This window comes from Syzygium oleosum, unplaced genomic scaffold, assembly GCF_021117445.2.
Source record: "Syzygium oleosum isolate NSW1041296 unplaced genomic scaffold, Sole_v2.1 Sole_v2.12, whole genome shotgun sequence".
In the NCBI taxonomy this organism is placed as follows: Eukaryota; Viridiplantae; Streptophyta; class Magnoliopsida; order Myrtales; family Myrtaceae; genus Syzygium; species Syzygium oleosum.
In genome coordinates this window covers 3,374,158-3,393,668 of record NW_026607496.1, presented here as the reverse complement: position 1 = coordinate 3,393,668, position 19,511 = coordinate 3,374,158, and the positions used below count along the sequence as shown (strand labels likewise).

General features: G+C 38.2%; 3 protein-coding genes across 5 annotated transcripts; all 3 read left to right on the top strand.

The window, feature by feature from the left end:
- The first annotated feature begins 4,225 nt into the window (after positions 1 to 4,225).
- On the top strand, positions 4,226 to 6,533 carry LOC115685091 (uncharacterized). 2 transcript variants are annotated; one of them, XM_056316741.1, is made up of 3 exons: positions 4,226 to 4,479; positions 5,029 to 5,305; positions 6,042 to 6,533. In XM_056316741.1, exons 1-3 carry the CDS (start codon positions 4,400 to 4,402, stop codon positions 6,309 to 6,311), a joined length of 627 nt encoding a protein of 208 aa, XP_056172716.1. In that variant the 5' UTR covers positions 4,226 to 4,399; the 3' UTR covers positions 6,312 to 6,533. The 2 variants fall into 2 exon arrangements, 1 of the variants encoding a protein (XP_056172716.1); XR_004006205.2 differs by lacking the exon at positions 5,029 to 5,305 and having other exon boundaries at positions 6,040 to 6,533.
- Positions 6,534 to 13,888: 7,355 nt separating this feature from the next.
- LOC115685087 (cinnamoyl-CoA reductase 1-like) lies at positions 13,889 to 17,337 on the top strand. Of its 2 annotated transcripts, none has more exons than XM_056316353.1 (6): positions 13,889 to 14,189; positions 14,564 to 14,739; positions 15,265 to 15,444; positions 15,881 to 16,043; positions 16,602 to 16,791; positions 16,989 to 17,337. In XM_056316353.1, the coding sequence occupies exons 1-6, from the start codon at positions 14,078 to 14,080 to the stop codon at positions 17,125 to 17,127; spliced, it is 960 nt and encodes a 319-aa protein (XP_056172328.1). In that variant the 5' UTR covers positions 13,889 to 14,077; the 3' UTR covers positions 17,128 to 17,337. The 2 variants fall into 2 exon arrangements, with proteins under 2 accessions (XP_056172328.1, XP_030465954.1); XM_030610094.2 differs by having other exon boundaries at positions 13,891 to 14,189; positions 14,564 to 14,733; positions 15,259 to 15,444.
- A 534-nt stretch (positions 17,338 to 17,871) lies between these two features.
- On the top strand, positions 17,872 to 18,892 carry LOC115685132 (cinnamoyl-CoA reductase 1-like). Its single transcript, XM_056316250.1, has 2 exons — positions 17,872 to 18,263; positions 18,412 to 18,892. The coding sequence occupies exons 1-2, from the start codon at positions 18,024 to 18,026 to the stop codon at positions 18,748 to 18,750; spliced, it is 579 nt and encodes a 192-aa protein (XP_056172225.1). The 5' UTR covers positions 17,872 to 18,023; the 3' UTR covers positions 18,751 to 18,892.
- Positions 18,893 to 19,511: the final 619 nt, after the last annotated feature.

Here is a 19,511-nt window from a genome sequence, read left to right as displayed (position 1 = left end):
CTAAGAAGGAATTAATCTAATGTCACAAGACCTCCTAGGAATATCAACAGATCTTCTGGAAAATTGGATAGTTACTCTTCCTTCAGGGTGTTGAATAATGTTGGTAGGATCAGAATTTTGAACGATTTGTTGGGGAATTCGGTTTTCTAATTCCCATTGATCAGGAAGGGTTATTTGATTCCAAGGAATGATCCTAGGAATGGTAACATTTGCTTTAGAAATGTCTGTTTGTAGAAGAAGGGTTTCCCTATTGGAATTCAATTTAAAAGCTTTGCTACCGAAAGCAGAATTCATTACTTTGTAATAAACTCTGTAGATGAGGGCTATGGGAATAGAACCTTCAGCTATAGAATAATTATGGGTTTTTATTTGAAGAGTGAGAGATTTTAAAATATTTTTGTATTTGAGAGAAACGGTAAGACCAGGATGACTATCAAAATGAACTGGTCCACTACAAAGACTTGTTTCTACGGCTCCAAGAATGGATTCATCATATTTTAAAAGTCTCGCATCTCTCAAAACAAGAAGTAAGGAAGTATCTAATCCTTCTTTGGTAAGGGGTTTTGCACCAACCTGTACTAAACCTATATGCATGTAATTCCATTTCTGGGAATGTTTCTTTATAGAATCTTTATTCAAAAGTTTTATTGAAGCAAAAAAATTAGAAAGTGGTACATCTCTTTCTTCGGTAACAATGACATAGTCATTATTCCCAAAGAGTTTAAACTTTGAATACTCATAAATTTTATCAAGTTTAACTTTTGGAATGAACCAATTTTCAATTGATTTATTGAAATCTTCTATATTAATTTCTTCTCTATTTATTGGTCCTTGATCTGAGGACATTTGTGATAAAGAACTAGAAGAAAACTCAGATCTTCTTAATAAGTTCATTGCAAAAGACTACTTCTTCTTTTCAATAGATTTCGACGATGCTTACCAACAGACTTACTACCCCACTAGGCTTTACTGCTTGGAACACATCCAGAAATCACACGAAAAGACTTCCACGAAAGAAATCATCTTTACTGCGAATGAAATTATAAAGAATATCTTTATCTACCCCCTAGCTCTAATATCATAATATCCGAGGATCTGGGGAATTATAAATGGAGAATATCTTTATATATTCATATTTTTCAGTCTCTTTTCACTTTACTTTTGATCCTTTTTTCTTAAAAAATCATACAATCATCTTTTCCAATGGTTTCCCTCAAGAGATCTTGGAGAAGTAACAAAATTGCCATCTGGTATTCTCATTCGAGACTTTGTTGTATCCTAGAGGATTTTTGCCAATAGCCATTAATAACGTTGCGGGGCAATCCTTAAAGAGAGAGTTATTAAGCCTCAAAGTCTGATTCCATTTTCTTCCCATTCTAATTCACGTGGACTTGTTCCCAATAAATACTTTCAAAAAGTACAATAAAGCTCTGAAACTTATTACGAAAGTACAATTGATCTATTCTATTGTGCACGTATTGTGGTACTTGTAGCTTCATAAAGTCTATGATTTGATCTTTACGATGGAAGTGATTGATCGAGTTAATCTAAATTTACCAATACCTCCGGATTGGATGACCTTAGTTAAGACTTGCGATATATGTAGAACCGACGGTCCTATTTGGGTAAGGGTATTAACGGAAAGCTCTTGAATATTACGACACAATTATATCATTGAACCGTATTTTTAATAAAGTTTTGTTTTCGGTCAAAGTTGCTCAAATTTTTCAACAATCATAGGCAAAAAACCTTAACTGTTTACTGACATGTTTTCCTCTATTTTTGATTCGAAGAATTCCTGATTGACTAGTTTTTTAGAAATTGACACACCTAGATAAAATACACCACTACAAAAAAAACATAGATTTTGCCACGGAAATTTGCGACGGGGAATTTTTCATCGCTAATTTGCGACAAAATTTGCGACGGAATTTTTTTTCCATCGCAAATTAGCGACGAAAATTATTTGTCGCTAATTTGCGACGGAATTTGCCACGAAATAAAAATTCGTCGCAAATTTGCGACGGAAAATAAATCCGTCGCAATTCCAAAAATTGTATTGCATTTTCCAATCTGTCGCAAAATCCGTCGCAAATTTGTGACGGATTTATTTTCCGTCGCAAATTTGCGACGGATTCCAAAAATTGTATTGCATTTTCCAATCCGTCGCAAATTTGCGACGGATTGATTTTCCGTCGCAAATTTGCGACGGATTCCAAAAATTGTATTGCATTTTCCAATCCGTCGCAAATTCGTTTAGCGACGAATTTTGCCAAATCTTTCGTCACAAAATTTGTCGCTAAAACCTTGTTTTTTTGTAGTGTTCTAAAACTAAACCTAAGTTCTTCTAAGTCTAATCACGATGATTACCATGTCTCAATCTCTCGTGATAAGGATGAGGACTACATAAGGAATATACTCCATCACAAGACAAGCTAAATATTGCCTAATGAAATCAATCTAATGCAAACTAACAATTATTAATTGAAATTCAAACTAAATTGGATGATTGTCACAAGTTCAAATTCAAAAGAGATTGGACAATTTGCTACACGTCCAATTCTAAGAGAGATTAGATATTACAAATTCAAATTAGATAAGAAGATCTATTATAAACTCAAGATATTAGATAATCTCTTAAAATGTTCTCGTCCCAAATAAGCTTTTTTAGATTCGATAGGTGCAAATCTTATCTTATTTTTTTTCAAGACTTAGATATAGATAACACAGATATCTATTTAGTTGAATATGTCGGTTTCCTCCGCACGTAGCTCTTATGTATGCGTAAATATATGGGTAAATAAATTATAGTAATTTTCAAATAGATCGAAATCGGGTGGATGTATGAAATGTAAAGTCAATGTATCTATATGGGGATATCTATAGGAGATCATATAAAAGAAATATTCTTATTTAGACCTAACCAATTTGATCTAATCAATTAGATGAATTACTCCTAAAGGGTTACATCCGAATGATGAGTGAATAGAGGGCATGCATTCTATTAGAGAAATATTTAGAAGATTCCCTATATTTCCTTTAATTGATTGTAATTGATATTTTCCCTTTTAGATAGTCATCCTATAAAACCGATAAATAGGTTCGTGTACTCTTCATTTGACAATGATATATATTGCTCTTAATTTTTTTTATCACATTCTTGACTTGGTATCAGAGCCCTATTCTTATTTGAGAAAGCGTCAATCGAATCTGTTTGTAACAACGACATCCACATTAGTCATGTTTCTCCACAGTATTCGTAATGCTAGTCACATCGGCTCATTTTGCAACAACCTCTCGTAGTTGTTTGACATTCCTCTGCTGCTCTAATGAAAAAAAAAAAACATCACCAGACTTGCCGCCCTTAGACGAATTAGATCATGGCATTTACTAATTCGTCAAATATGAGTAATGTGTTATTATATGTAAAAGTGTAGAAGCATATCTACTCAAGGTTTCGACAGAATTAGCGACGGATTTGAAAAATTGGTCGGTATAAATATTTCCGTCGCTAATTCCATTGCAAATTAGCAACGAATTTGAAAAAATGGGCATAATGTGCCGCGAAGATCACTTCCGTCGCAAATTTAATTAAAAAAAGAGCGCCCCAAAGCGCCGCCCTCACCCCCAATTTCTCTCTCTCTCTCTCTCTCGCTCACTGTTCTCCCTCTCTCTCGCCCCAAAATCTGCTTCCGCTTCTCGCTTCTCCTTCTTCCCGCTCCCCCACACCCCCAAACATCTCACGCTCGCTAAGGGTTTTCGGTACCCCCTTCCCCCCACCCGCGCTTCCTCCCGCGACTCCTCCTCGCCCATGGCCTCCGGAGCCCTAGAGGCCGCGGAGCCCGAAGGGAACGGCAAGAACGTCTCCAACTTCTTCCCCCAGGTCGTCAAGAACGTCGCGTCCCAGTCGCTCGAAGTGAAGACGCTCGTCTACTTGTACTTGCTGCATTACGCTGAAAAGTATGTGAATCGGATCGACTGATGTGCTCGAATTGAAAATGATCCTCGATTCCGATTGTTTTCGAGGTTTGAAGGGGCGTGCGTGATTGCTTTTGGGTAGAATTCTGTAAGGCATTGCTCGTTTCTCGCTATGTTTGTGCTAATCGTGTTAAAGAAGTGGGATAATGTCACCCGTACTTGAAATTTTAATCACCTTGATGTGGATGATTGGATTTAGATGTTGGTGCTCAGCTGATCGTTCGCGTTTACTCTTTCTTTGATGCTTGTAGGCGTCCAAATGAAGCATTGCTTTCGATCAATTGTTTCCAAAGGGACTTGGGGGGCACTAATCCTTTGGTGAGGGTCTGGGCACTCCGTACAATGGCTGGAATTCGTCTTCATATAGTCGCGCCCCTCGTTCTTGTAGCCGTAAACAAGTGCGCGAGAGATCCATCTGTTTATGTCAGAAAGTATGTTGCTAACGCTGTTCCCAAGTTGTTCGACTTGCGCATTGAGGAAAATACTTCTGCAATCGAAGAGGTGGTTGTTTTCGCTTTTCAGTTTTCTGCAATTACTGTTTTCCATTGCTTTTTGTCTCGGCAAAATGCTTGGTGAGGTGTATATGATTTTTTGTTAGGGTAGGAGAAAGAACTCGACAGGTTTGTGCACCTCGACTCTTCTTGTCCGTGCCATAAATTCTGAAAATTATTAAATAAGATTGAGGATGTGGTTCATCAAAATTGATTTCCCATTTTTCTCATTCATTTTATTTACTGCTTTTTTTTTTGGGTTGGGGGGAGGGGGTGTTTCTCTTCCTTTTAATCGGCTCATTGCTAGATTAAATGCAAGCATGTACTTGGTATCTGGTTTACCAAGACTGTTTCCAGTCACATGGTGAAAGATAGCCTTCTATGCTTTCAGTTGCCATGTAGGAAGCTTATTTCTGGTTGTTGTCTATGTTATGCACTGTGATTTAGTTCCACTGCCTTGTCTTTCTAACATGTGATCCACATTTTGTATCATTAAAGAAATCATAGAACTACTCTCATTAAACAAAGAACAATGAGAATTGGCCAATACAATATGCAGGTCGTACATTGAAGGACCGGATGAATATTTATCACGTGCAACTTACATTAATATGGATTCACCGAAGTTAACTTCTGCAAGATATACATCCGGGAAAATTAATGATGATATTAATATCTTACTTCAATGTACATCACCACTGCTATGGAGTTATAATAGTGCAGTGGTAGTTGCTGCTGCTACTGTACACTGGATTATGGCGCCAATGGAGGATGTCAAAAGGATAGTTAAGCCGCTTTTGTTTGTCTTGCGATCCTCTAATGCCTCAAGATACGTGGTAAGCCATTTTCTTGGGCACTCACATTGATGTATGTATGGAGGGCAGGAGGGTGGATGTGTCTGCATGTGTACACGTATACTAACTTGGTTGGCATCTCTATTTATTTGGTGAATTATCTGGCTGTGCCGTTGATATGGTATTAAGGTAATTTGTTTCACTACCACTATTGACCTGACATCCTGTTTATTTTTCTGTCCCAACCTATATGGTGAAGCAAAATGAGAATCACTTGACCATTCCCCAACTCCCTAGCTTAATACATGGTCTTTGAGGAGATTGTCTGACACTGCTTTCTCTTTTTTTGATGCTTAACAATATGAAGGTTGTTCTTGTGTTTGCATTCTTGAACATAAGTGAATGAGAATTAGGTCATGAGTGTGACAGACATATGCAAGGTGAACATATTACTTGCTGATTCAATAGAAACAAAATTAAATGGTTATCGTGCAACATGAATGAGGATGAAGAATATAGTTAAAAGTAATATAATAAGGTAGGTGCTAAATATAGACAAGATAATCCGCAGAAGGCACCTGTTCTTATGTTATTTTTTGAGATTGTGAATGTATCCTGGGTAGGTAGGCAAGTTAGTGGATTGTTTCAGCTAAACCTGGTATTTGCTATTATATGTGTCATTTGAAGCTCATTTGAGAGAATAGTTGATGATTCTCTGCAGTCCTTTTATGCAACATGGAGTTTTGCTGACAAAGTTTGTTTATGTGTGGATGCAGAGCTGATAAATGTTGGGCAGAAGCAAGATGCTCTGCAAGAACTTCACGATCTTATTACCTTGAAGAGATCCCGAGCATGGCAAAATACCCTTGAGAGGATTATGTTCAAGTACATTGAGCTATGCGTTGATATGCGGAGGGGGAGATTTGCCAAGGATGGTCTGATTGAGTATCGCATTGTATGTCAACAAGTGAATGTCACCTCTTCGGAGGAGGTGACGAAGCACTCCATGCAAACCTTACAGGAGAAAGCAAAGCAGGCGCAAGATTGAAAGTATCTTTTCATATATATCGGGGATAAGCTTTGCTTTAGCATCTTTTGTGTCATAAGTGCAGTTGGCCCAATATGTTCATGAGGTTGCTTAAGCAGGTGCTTTAAAGTGCTCAAGATTATTTATTCTCTTATTATGTGTACTATAAAGAAAAATATTTATGTCATTCTTGTGGAAAATGTAGATGAATGTATTTCATTTTCATATTATTATAATATTTTGATGTTATTAAGTGCTTAATCAATGTTAAATATAAATTCCAAAAATTAAATTTTCTTTTAATTAGGTTTAAAATAAAAAAAATAAAATAAATGATTTTATCGTACGATCACAAATTACAAAAGTTCGTTGCAAAAATAAAATTTCGTCGCTAATTTCGTCCCTAAACGATAATCGTCGCAGAGTTCGTCGCTAAAGAATTAATAAAAAATCGTCGCTAAATTCGATCATAAATAATGTTGATGGCAAATGTAAAAAAATTTGGTGGCAAATTAGCGACGAATTTTGTCACGAATAAGTTCGCTGCAAATTACTGACCAAAATTTTTTTTTTGGCAAATTAGCGACGAATTTTGCGACGAATAATGTGCGACGAATTTTGCGACGAAATGTGCGACTAAATTTGTGACGAAATTTGTGACGAAATTTGCGACGAATAAAGTTCGTGGCTAATTTGCGACGAATTTTGCGACGAATTATTTGCGATAAATTTTGCGACGAAATTTGCGACGAAATTTACGACGAATTTTGCTACGAATAAAGTTCGTGACTAATTTGCGACGAATTTTATTCCGTCGAATTTGCGACGGAAATTGAAATTTTCCGTCGCAAAATTTTGCGACGACCTATTAGCGACGGAATTTTTTCCGTCGCTAAATTCGTCGCAAATTCGATTTGCGACGGATTTTTCCAAATTTTTCGTCACAAAATTCGTCGCAAAAATCATGTTTTTTTGTAGTGCACAAACTCGCTCAATCTCTCTCTCTGCGCGAGCTCGCGACACCTAGATGCAGCCAACTTAAAGTCGTCCAAGGTCAGCAACTGTAGAGAAACTGCAGTTCGAGGTCGACTGAGATCTGAAACCCCAGCTTAACTCACATTTGAGGTTACAGCACCCTAGATGAAGACGACAGTGTGCGATAGAGGGGGACAAAGATCTAGGGCGGCAAGCCAAGTGGAGGTGAGCAACAGTTTAGGGACGAAGGGACTAGCGGTGGAGAGGCGAGCTTTAGGGACAGACTGTGGATGACGATGGAGCATTCGCAGTGTAGCAGCAGTTTTTGCATAAGTAAGTGGAGAGAGAGAGAGAAAGAAGAGAGAAAGGAATGGGACGATCAAATTTCACCAAATTCACTAAATTCGAAGGATTGTCAAGTCTGAGTACTCAGATGATAGACAAATTTCACTGGAACAATACTACTATAACTTGCACTAGAATTATTGGCCCCCAAAATCTTCTTAACGATAAAGACGAGGGTATTATATATTAAGAAAACTCATCAAAATTTAGATAATTTGCTTAGATAGCAAATTTGTGGTCGTGAAAATCTCATCGGCCAAGTAAGACTTAACTTATACTTTCTTGACAAAACATAATAGGTGGTAATTGAAGTATATTATTTGCTAACTGAAGAGAAGTAAATTAAAAAATAAACACAGGAGTTGCTTGAAGATGGCTTAGACGGCAGCTGCCTCTCCGTCCGCCACCCCTCCGACTGCCATCACATATGACTACTAAAAAAAAGGGCACCAATCTATTTAAAAATGTTTAAAATAGTTTGGCATGTCATTAATTTGGTAATAACATAATGGATTGCCTCCTCGCCCACATATGTTGCTTGCATTTAACGTATGGCCAAAAATCGTGTGAAAATTTGTGTTATCTGACGATGGTTGAGATTATGATCCGGAGAATCAATCTAGAAAATACTTTTCGGATAAAAAGATATCTAGATGACACAATAGGTACATGAACCTCATTGACAAGATGATATCTTAGGCTGCTATCCTCTCATGGCTACAAAGTGCGATGGAAAATAAAATCCTCGTAAGAAAAAGACAAGGCAAATAAGACAGCACGCTTGTGGGTAAGTTCCGATTTAATTGGAGAGAATTAATCTATGCAATATCTTTAGATAAAAAAATCTTGACAATACATTAGGTACACCAACCTTGTTGAAAAGGTGGAGGGTCGAGTTTGCAATTGCCTAGTGGCTACAGAGCGCGTTCGAATATAAAATCCAGTATGAGGTACACTAACCTCATTGAAAAGATGATATCTTAGGCTGCTAGTGCCTAGTGGTTACAAAGCGTGTGAAAATAAAAGTCTGTAATAAAAACAAGGCAAATAAGACACAAGACGCGTGTGGGCAAACTCCAATTCAATTATGGAGACTCCGGGCCTGTTTGGCAAATTGCCAAATAATAACTGATTCTGTTATTTTATTTCCAGAATCAATTTAGGAACAGAAATTCATTTGTTAAATTTTTTGTGCCCGAGCACAATTTTGTAAAAAAAATTTGTAAAATTGTGCCCAGAATCAGTTTTGGAACAGAATCAAGAATAAAAAAAAAGTAACTTATTGATTCTGGAACAACTTTTTCAGAACTGATTCTTCTTGATTTTTTTCTTTTTTTTGGTTGTTGTTATTCTTCGGCCCCGCCACCCGCCGGCCGCTGGCCGCCGGCGAGGGCGGCTTGCGGCCTCGCCCAGCCAAGCCAAGGCCGACCTCGCCATTACCACCAGCGAGGGCGGCGGTGAGGGCCGTGACGCCCTCGCCGGCCCTGGCCTGTGGCCGATCGCTGGTGCCGGCGGCCGGCCATGGCCAAGAAAGGAAGGGGAAAGAAAGAAAAAAAAAAGAAAAAAAAGAGAATAAAAGAAATAAAAGAAATAAATATTAAAATTTTCAAAATATTATTAATAAAAGAAATTTTATGTAGTTACTATACGCATTTCTGTTCTTTTTCTATTCTAAGAATCGAAATTTTGGGCAGTTATCAAACGCCTTCAAATGCTTAGAAATTATTTCTGGGCACGAAATAAAAAAGAATCATTTCTGTCCAGAATTTGATTATGGGCACAGAATGATTGCCATGCGCAGCCTTAATCTCTACATTACTTTCGGATAAAAAATAGTAATGTACATGAACCTCATTGAAATGATGGTTGCTTGGGCGGCTAGTGCCTAGTGGTTACAAATAGCGCCTAATAACTATTAGGTAAAAATAATAAAATTCGAAATTAAATAATAAAACAATAAACGTAAATCTAATATGAATAGTCACGTTGTTTCAATAAATCATAATGGTTATTTTATAATTATAAAGTCAAATTTTAATATATAAATAAATGAATAATCGTTGTTCAATGCCAAATCTCGTCCACGAGTGCTCATATCTTTTCATCATGGGACAATACACCTCTTAGTTTGTAACCACCACTCGTATATTTTTTATATGAGACAATGCACCTCTTAGTTTGTAACCGCCCTCATATCTTTTCATAATGGGACAATACACCTTTTTTGTTTGTAACCACCACTCATATCTTTTTTATATGAGACAATGCACCTCTTAGTTTGTAACCGCCACACATATCTTTTCGATACGAGACAAGGCACCTTTTGGTAACTACCAATAATAAAACAAAATGTAAAATATATAAAACAAAATTTAAAAAATATACAACCAAAATTTTCATAAGATTAATATACAGACATAAAGGTCTATTTCGAGTTAAACCTTTACTTAGTGCAGGTACCTCAAAATTCAATAAAAGTTACAACAAGCTGTAGCTTTAAACTTGCTACTTTAATAATAGAATCAGACATATTACACATATACTAACCTTTTGTTTCAACGAGAAGTTCTATAATTTACTCGGCACTATTATAACCTTTTGTGTTTGTTCCGGTTCCAAGCAATCTTAACTTTCGTAAGAAGCAACATCACTTCTAAACTTATATAGGTGAAGTATCTACATGTGTTTCCATTACTAATAAACACATTACTAATTTGTATTATACTTCATTAAGAATATAATTCAGCCTTCAAAATGTAATAGACGATATTGACTTCTCAAGTCTGGGCTAATGTCAGTATCAAACTGTTGGCATCTAATTTTGCCGATCTAGTAGGTTATCATTTCCTTATAAAAATACAAGAAATATATAATAGAAAATAATATTAGGATTTTCTATAAAAAAAAAAATGAGTCAGTTTGACTTCGTCCAGGCTAATGCCGACCCTCGCGCAGGCCTGGGCCGCCTCTCCAGATCTAGCGAGATGAGCCCTCGCCAGGCCTCGCCTGGCCTGGCCAGGCAATGGCGACAGTGACCCTCGCCTAGGCGAAGGCAGCCTGCCTTGCCATGGCCGGTGGCCGGTCATCGGCAAAAGGAGGAAGGGAGGAAGAAAAGAAAAGAAAGAAAAATAATTAAAAATCAAAAAAATATTATTAAAAATTATCAACATCAGTGTTGACAGTGCCACATAGGTCGACCGGTGTCCACGTCTGCAAAATCCGGCCAAAATTAGCCGGAAGGACTGAATTGGCACAAAAATAAAATGTTTATGACTGAATTGACACAAAAAAAGGGTTTAGAATTAAATTGGCACAAATGCAAAATATTTAGGACGTTTATGACACTTTTCCCGTATTATAAGTGTTCATCTTTGTCCGCGAGACAGTGTGACTGTAGGATATTCCTTTCAACTGAGTCAAAGTTAAAGGGACCAGACACCAATGCGAGACTGCGACGGTCAAATCATTCTGTTAGCTTCACTTTGCTAAGCCGTTTAGATAGAAATTGAGCCTCACTTTTCACTTGCATGCCATGGTTCTCGGTAGAGTAAGCCTATTATCCCTCTTGCTATGCAATTCATTTATTTCATTTTGTTGGTCCATGACAACTTAGGTTGGTCGTTGGTCTCAATTTATATACAATGGGCAATATGGGTCACAAATCCATTTATTAACTGAGATTTAGTAGGCTCCGGTTGAATACGGGTCACTTAAAATTTTAAAATGAGTAAGTTTATATGGGTCTATATGGGTTTGCAACAAACCCATATTCAACCCATTTAACAAACTCATATGGACCTAATTAACTTATTGTTTTGGGACATATATAATTTATTAACTTGAACCGCTGGTCTCTGCCATTGTCAGTTGTCGCCATTGCCGGTCTTTGCCATCGCTGGTCGCCGCCGTCACTAGTCTCCGGTGGTCGCCGATCAATGCTATCTTCGATTCTTGGTCACCGCCGGTCTCCACCGCCTGTCGTTCCTGTCACTGATCACCGCCATCTCCGGTCGCCGATATTCACTATCGCCAGTCATTGCCGTTGCCAGTCTCTGCCGCTGCTGGTCATTGCCGTTGCCGATCGCCGATCTTCACAACCCTCTCCGAATTTAGAAGATTAAAAAAGAAAAAGAAAGAAAGAAAAATAAAAAGCAAAATATCCAAAAACTCAAAAAAAAATTATAGAAATTGTCGACTAGCATGAATGTGTTTTAGTAATACAATTTTTTGTAAAATCATACAAAACAAGTTTTTCTATAATTGGTTAAATGAAAGTGTTTAGCCATACGGAACGGGCATGGATTAGGTCGAGTACAGGTCGAGAAATTTGTATTGCACTAAATGGGTCATAAACGGGTTAAATAGATCATAAACGGATTAAATAGATCAATTTGAATCGGATCATTTTATGATCCGATTCGACTCACCCGTTTGACAAATCTAAATTCGGCTTAATAATCAAGGCTTTAACATACACAAACACTTCAATATATTTATTCTTCGCGATCTCCATGATTTAATATTCTAGTTGAGTAGTATAACGACACTCTAATAATCTTAGATAATAGCAAGCAGATCAATCATTTCATTGGATGGTTCGATGTTGCCATCGACGATTTGACAATTCGTTTCGTGGGGTCGATGGTGACACGTATGAAGAGTGAGTCTTCACCTACTACTTTTGACCATGATAGAGAACCTAAATGCATGATGATAAGGATGATAAATAACAGATCGCGACGGATTGATATTTAATTACATGTTTTATCCGGGAATAGTCAGATGCTCAGTGTTTGTGGGTCACTGAATACGTCAAGTCTTATTGACGCTAAGGTAGACTTTCATAATAACAATAATTGCACGGTACTTGTGTGTGTATGGGCAACCCGTGTCGTGGGCCATCTCCTTCGAACATAGATAAACTTGTCAGGGTTAATTTAGGGAGAGAAATCATAGGTTAGGAGGGAGAGGAATGCATTTATCTTCTTTAGAAATGAGAAATTTGAATGCTATTTAAAGTCGAATTTTTGGGATAAGAACAATGTCAGAGTATCATAATTTTTCAATTGATTACTTAAATGCTGTGATTTTAAAAAAATATTTATTTATCATAATTTTTTAAGTAATTATTTAAATGTCATCACTTTTAAAAGATGTTTGCTGTAAGTGACTGCATGGGCCTTGCCAACGCTAGCCTAGCACTGGCAAATGCTACCTGGTGCCACTGACTGATGACCCTTTTTCTAAAATATTATATATTTTCTAAAAATGGATCAAGCATATCGTTTTTATCTGACATCCGATCAATCCGATTTTTGCATCCAATTTATTTCGTGGGGCCAGGATTTTTTTGGTAGTAACATTTTAGATTTGCACATGGACTTGCCACGTCAATTGTCACATGTCATCAAACTTAGCAATTTGACATAAACTAACGAGGATAAATTTATCACAAGTATATCAGTTTGTATAACTGTTAAAATGGGTCTTAAACCCATATATCGCTCATTTAAAAAATAAATAGGTCATATATGGGTTACTATAACTTTGAAGAGTCTATCTTAAATAGGTCTTAACAGTAACCACTTCTCGATAGTTGGAATCAATTGTAAATGATCCGCAATCAGCAACGCTTATCAATATTTTCAGCAATTCAATTCAATTTACCGATTCATTATTTTTACTCGCAATTCCTTGTTTCAGTATATATTGTTTCCTGTCCGAATTGCCACAAAACTCAGTTTACTAAAAAAAAACCAAAGACAAAACCTTTGGTGAAAGGTATTTCGTCAACGACCATTTTGGCGAAACCGGAAGGCGGTCCTCTTTCTCCGTGAACGGGGTTTTATTCCGGCATTTCGTCTCATTTTCAAACGCCCACAATCGACAATTAGCGCACATTCGAATAGCATGGCCTTGAATCGAAAGGAGCCGAGTTAGACTCAAACGAGCTGGTAAGCAAGCCGGACTCCTTCATCGTCTTACGCCGGATCGCTCCTTGCACAGTCCTTGACTTCAGATTTTGTATTACCTAAGCTGTTCATTTGTTGTGCTGTTACGACGCTTTGATCAATGTCACTCTGTTTGAAGAATTCAACACTTCGATGGGAGACGCATACGGCACGAGATAAAAAGTTGGGGGGTGCATTTATGAGGGGTCTTGATTTTAGGCGAAGACTAAGTAAAGCGAAGCGTACCGAGTCCCGACAAGGGGAGAAGAAACTGAAAGCCCAAGCCCGGGAGAAGTGACAACAAATAGCATCACACGACTCCGCTGTCCGACTTTTCTTCGGTCAACGCCCGATATGTAACGGCGTAGATTTGGTGTCCAAGCAGAAGCCAATGCAAAGAGTTTGCAAAAAACTTGGTGTCAATTCTCGCTGGCGCACGAAGAAGACCGCACTGCAGAGCCATTAGAGTCTTCGAGCTCGAGTCCGTGTGTGTGTGTGGAGAGAGAGAGGACGGCGATGGCGGAGAGGAAATTGTGCGTGACGGGAGCTGGAGGCTTTCTTGCTTCGTGGGTCGTCAAGATCCTTCTCTCCAAGGGCTACATCGTCCATGGCACCGTCAGGGACCCCAGTAAGTCCTTCACTTCCTACTGTTTCTCTCCTCAGTTTATCAGCTTGATTACTTTGCTCATGATTTTCTCGCTCGGCCTGTTTTTGCTTTCTGTATTGTTCTGTGCTCGAGCTCCAATTGCCGACATCTGCAAATGGAGCCATAGCGACACCCATCAAAGGAGTAGTTCCCCATCCAGGAGCTACTTTGCCGTATTTTGATTTCAATGGTTTCAATAAATCCACTACAATAGTTTGTCTGTTGGGGGGGTTTGATTTTTTGGATGGGGTTGGGCAAAGCAACTAATAGTTGTACCTCTATCTAGGCCCACCATAGAACAATAAAACCTGTGGTCCCATAATCTGGGGACTAAATTGGTAACTTTCTCTGTGCAGGTGATGCAAAGTATGCTCACTTGAAGAAACTAGATAAAGCATCTGAGAAATTGAGACTCTTCAAGGCGGATTTACTCGACTACGATTCTCTCCTCTCGGCAATTGATGGATGCTGTGGGGTTCTCCATGTTGCTTGTCCAGTCCCTCCGTCCTCTGTGTCAAATCCTGAGGCAAGAGTTTCCCCGGCATATTGCTTTGTGACTATGTCAAATCCAAAAGATTTATTTCCACAAGCAGTGTTTAGATGTTGACTGGCATGCATTTGAATCTAAAAGAATGAACATATACTATTCAGATGTGTACGTGGTAGCTTATTAACACTGCTTGTGAAAACTGAAATTACCATTCGCTGTCTCCCTTACTTGGACCCATTGTCTAATTAAGTATGATGGTTCTATACATGCAAATAAAATGCCGCTTCTTAGCCCTGTGGAATTATATCAATGTGAGAGAATATTTAAAGATTGGATCATGTCAAACTTGATTGACCTATTAAGAAGCAGAAGGTTCGAGATATAATCCAGACCAGTCATCAAAATGAAACTGACAGGCTGAAATACAAGGTTTTGGGGAAAGTCATTAGTTCTCTTGCAGATCTGCCTCTCATGATTGGGGAGGAGATACTTGATATGTTCGGCGAATTTTTCAATACTTATAGTCTCCGTCTCCTCTATTTTTGAATAAACTTATTGCAGGTAGAGCTGCTTGCACCTGCAGTTAAGGGAACACTTAATGTACTGAAGGCATGTTCTGAAGCGAAAGTTGAGCGAGTTGTATATGTATCCTCGGCTGCTGCATTGATGATGAACCCAAGCTGGCCAAATGGTCAGGTGATGGATGAGTTGTCTTGGTCTGACAAGGAGTACTGTCGCAGGACTGAGGTGATCTGCTTATGAATTTAATCTGGTGAAATATATATACTGTAGCCTTCTGGGGCAGTGTCGACATTCTTAATCATTGAGATTTTTCCATGAGTCCAATTCTTTCTCTAAATAATAGAATTGACGATATAAAAATAATTATTAGATCTTAGCAAGATAGTTAGAACACCTGTTTTTAATGGACAATACTTACTTCAGACTTGAAAAAATGCTCCGACATTGTGTAAAGTTTCCGTCAAGTTTCATACAGCTTCTTTTACAAATGAATAAACATATTACGAAGCTGCAATTTAGTTTGTGTTGCCTTGCCATAGTTGGTTACCCATCAGCTTATCTCTATAGATCAATTATACTTCCGTATCTAAGAAAAGCATGCGCTGATTCTTTGTTGTAAGTTCCTTCATTCCCTACTGAACATACCCTCTTCTTGCCACAGAACTGGTATTGCCTTTCAAAAACTGAAGCAGAAAGTGAAGCTTTAGAATATGCAAAAAGAAATGGGCTCGACGTTGTATCGGTGTGTCCCAGTCTCATATATGGTCCAATTCTGCAGTCAACACTCAATGCAAGCACAACAAACCTCTTAAAGGTTATGAAAGGTGTGAAGCTTGTAAAATGTAGTTATTCATTGCCACTACCTTCAGATCTGCTGTATCTCATGGATAGTTTAGAAATAAAGTTGACGTTTTATTTTAAAATGGATTTTGTTAACGAGCACTTTGGGAGCACCTGTTAAATAGCCAATATAGGAAACTATACGGTTTCAAATGATATTACTGTCATCGTGTTATTCACATCAAAACTTTGAAAATTGAACTACTGCAAATGAAGTACATTTAAGAAGTGCTCCAGGGTCAGTAAAAAAAAACAAGTGCTCCAGGGGCAATCGTTGACAAAACCCTTTTAAGATCTCCTATTTGGAAAGAGACATAAGCATGTGTCCTCTCTAGAGCATGCTATGTTGTAGGATTTTTCTTTTGATCCGACACAATTTCACTATGTCCGGAGTGCTTTTCTGAATTATCTCGCATTTGGATACATTTTTCTCACCGGTCAAAATCAGGAGAAAATGACCCAGGTTGTACTTTTGTCTTAGTGGCGTTCTAACATTGATGGACCTAATTCTGCTAGCAATCTGTTATGTGATGTAATAACAGGAGGGCAGGAGTCGGTGCCAAACGGGGTTAGGAATATAGTGGACGTACGTGATGTTGCTGCAGCTGTAATTTTGGCATATGAGAAACCTGAGGCCGAAGGACGATATATATGCACATATCACTACATTAAGACACGGGACTTGGTGGAAAAGCTGAAGAGTCTGTATCCTAACTACAATTATCCTCATAGGTAAGCTTCGACATCCCTCTTAATTTTGTGGTCGAAATGATCTTGGTTCTACCTGTTCTCTGTTTCCCGTTCTTTTCATATCCCACCAAGGAATGAAGAAAAGAAGTACAACCTCAAGAACTAAATTAGGCTTTGTTCTTCTCGGTTTATAATCTATATATGTGACGAATCATGAATGCGTGCATGTTAATTGGCAGCTTTACTGAGACTGAAGAAGGGATTACTATGAGCTCGGAGAAGTTACAAAGGCTCGGTTGGACTTATAGGCCATTGGAGGAAACTCTAGTTGATTCGGTTGAAAGCTACCATGCGTCTGGACTATTGGAGATAAAGTAGTTCTGTCGTTGGGTTAGTTTCTGCCCCGGCATTGATCATTGCTTGATTGTTGTCGATGAGAACAGTCTCTCAATAACACACAGACATCGTTTTGTCATAGCATAGAGGTCGCTGTTGTCATTCGGGCTTGTTATAAAGTTGGAACTGAAATAAAGACGGGATGATCTGGACCGTTGAGAAATGCATAGATTTTTTTTTTCTCATGTCAAATTTTAATTTTCTCTCATCGTGCGGTGATCTTATGAGGGAACTCGTGAGAGCGGCCATTGCATAACAGGGTAACAGCATGTTGACAAGCACTATTTAAAGTGAAACTAAGCTCAGGGACCACCGAACGAGTGAAAGTTGGATAAAACCAATGGGAATTATCTGTCAATTGCCAAAACAAAAAAGTCGAATTTTTTACTAAACTATGCCGTAGTTTATAGCAATGCATCGAAAAATCCAACGACGCTGCCAATGATTCCCTAATACTCAGTAGAAGAAAATCTTTCTTCATCTATTTTGTAATATTTCTTGGGAATTCGATCTTAAAACTATAAAGTTTTTGTAACTAAGGGTTTGATCGAGCTAGTTAGACGATTACAGCTTTGCCTGCAAAGATACTCGAGATTTCTCGTTCAATCGTTTGTCTAAAGTCATGTTCTCAACGCGGATGACCTACCTTTGATCACATTAGGAGTGAGCTTGGTCCATGGTAGAATATCACTCCATTGCGATACAAAACAAAAAGGTTGAAAAAAGCGTAACTTTAAAAAAAAAAAGTGAGAAAGGGTGTCCTTGCCGACAAAGCTTGGGAGATTTGTCTTGTTCTACATGTCCTGCATGAGCATAGCAAGCGGCATGAAGAATATATAGACGGTCAAACGGCATGGATTAAAAAGTAAGACAGGGATATGGAAGAGAAGGGTGAGAGGGAAAGAATTTGTGTGACAGGTGCAGGAGTTTATGTAGCACTGATGGAGCCAGCTATAATGGGCACGAGAAATGTGCTGAATGCTTGTTTGAAGGTGAATGTGAAGAAAGTTGTGGTTGTGTCGTCAATCGGAGCTGTCGTGGTGAATCTGAATTGGCCAATGGATCAGGTCATGGATGAAAGATGCTGGACCGGCACGGAATGCTCCAAGAGTATTGAGGTAAAGGGTCTACCCTCGATTAATATTCTTTCAATTTGTATACTAGTCTTTGCATTGTTTTATACCTGTAGCATTACTCTTACAAGGATTAGCGGATTATCTGGCTCTTCAGTTTACTCGATGACCTGATATGTCCTATGAATTCCAGCTATGGTATTGCATTGCCAAGACTATGGCGGAATCTGAAGCTTTGGATTTTGCAAAGAGGACCAAGCTCAATATAATAACTGTTTGCCCCTCGCTCGTTGTTGGACCTATGCTGCAGTCCACCTGGAATACCAGCAGCTTTTATCTCCTTAATTTCTTGGAAGGTTTCCATCAGTGCTGCATCTCTGAATCCGCAAATACGCATTTGATGTATCCTGAAAGTGATTTTTTTTTTCCAATCTTAGCAGTTAATTTAGTCCAAAATGTCTCGTTCTTGTGTCTCATTTGTAACCACGAGCCTCACCTCATATTTCCGTGTTGCCAAAATAGAGAGTTCTGAACCAGCAGATAATGGAGTTAGTGCTTTTGTTGACGTGCGCGATTTGGCTGAAGCCATCTTGCTGGCATATGAGAAGCCTAAGGCAGAGGGAAGATATATATGTTCATCTTATGGAATTCACACTCAAGATCTGGAGCAAATGATGAAGAGATTCTATCCTAATTGCAGTTATTATAAAAGGTAAATGAGCTAAACCAGTGTGTCTGATAAAAAAAAAGAAAGAAAGGAAATTGAAGCCAAATCACTTATCCGTATGTTCGAAAATGAATACCTAACTGTTCATATCCATAATCCGGGGTCAGTTAAATGTTCTTTTGATATATGATTGATGCCTCTATGAACGCATGGAGATTTTATGCATGCCTATCATGGCACTCAGTCATGAGTTAACTTAGGCATTTTTCCTACTTTTGTGCACTCTGAATTGGAATTATTCCGTGAATTTCTGGGTGATGAGGTTTCAAAGAGGCGGAGTCGCATTTGAAGCTCAGCTCGGAGAAGTTACAGAATCAGTCTTTTTCTTAGGTTTTGATCATATTTTGATCACCTTCACAATGGTTGCCATAGCATTTTTTTGCCATACATTTCTACCTAAAAAAATGCTATGGCTGGTAAAATATATCATTTTTAATGAAATTTGATAGTTCAATACTATTCTAAAATCGTATTAGATCTTTGAATAAGCGAATTGTGCCTGGTGCATGACCTCACTAGTTTGCTTCCACACAAATTCAGAGTGTCAATCTTAATTAACTAATCAA

Excerpts from the sequence above, each read along its gene's own strand:
- LOC115685091 (XM_056316741.1), top strand. The coding sequence starts at position 4,400 with ATGTCAGAAAGTATGTTGCTAACGCTGTTCCCAAGTTGTTCGACTTGC. Across the intron at positions 4,480-5,028 it reads ATACTTCTGCAATCGAAGAG|GTCGTACATTGAAGGACCGG; the intron begins GTGGTTGTTTTC and ends TACAATATGCAG. Across the intron at positions 5,306-6,041 it reads CTAATGCCTCAAGATACGTG|CTGATAAATGTTGGGCAGAA; the intron begins GTAAGCCATTTT and ends GTGGATGCAGAG.
- LOC115685087 (XM_056316353.1), top strand. The coding sequence starts at position 14,078 with ATGGCGGAGAGGAAATTGTGCGTGACGGGAGCTGGAGGCTTTCTTGCT. Across the intron at positions 14,190-14,563 it reads TGGCACCGTCAGGGACCCCA|GTGATGCAAAGTATGCTCAC; the intron begins GTAAGTCCTTCA and ends TTCTCTGTGCAG. Across the intron at positions 16,044-16,601 it reads CCTCTTAAAGGTTATGAAAG|GAGGGCAGGAGTCGGTGCCA; the intron begins GTGTGAAGCTTG and ends ATGTAATAACAG.
- LOC115685132 (XM_056316250.1), top strand. The coding sequence starts at position 18,024 with ATGGAAGAGAAGGGTGAGAGGGAAAGAATTTGTGTGACAGGTGCAGGA. Across the intron at positions 18,264-18,411 it reads AATGCTCCAAGAGTATTGAG|CTATGGTATTGCATTGCCAA; the intron begins GTAAAGGGTCTA and ends TATGAATTCCAG.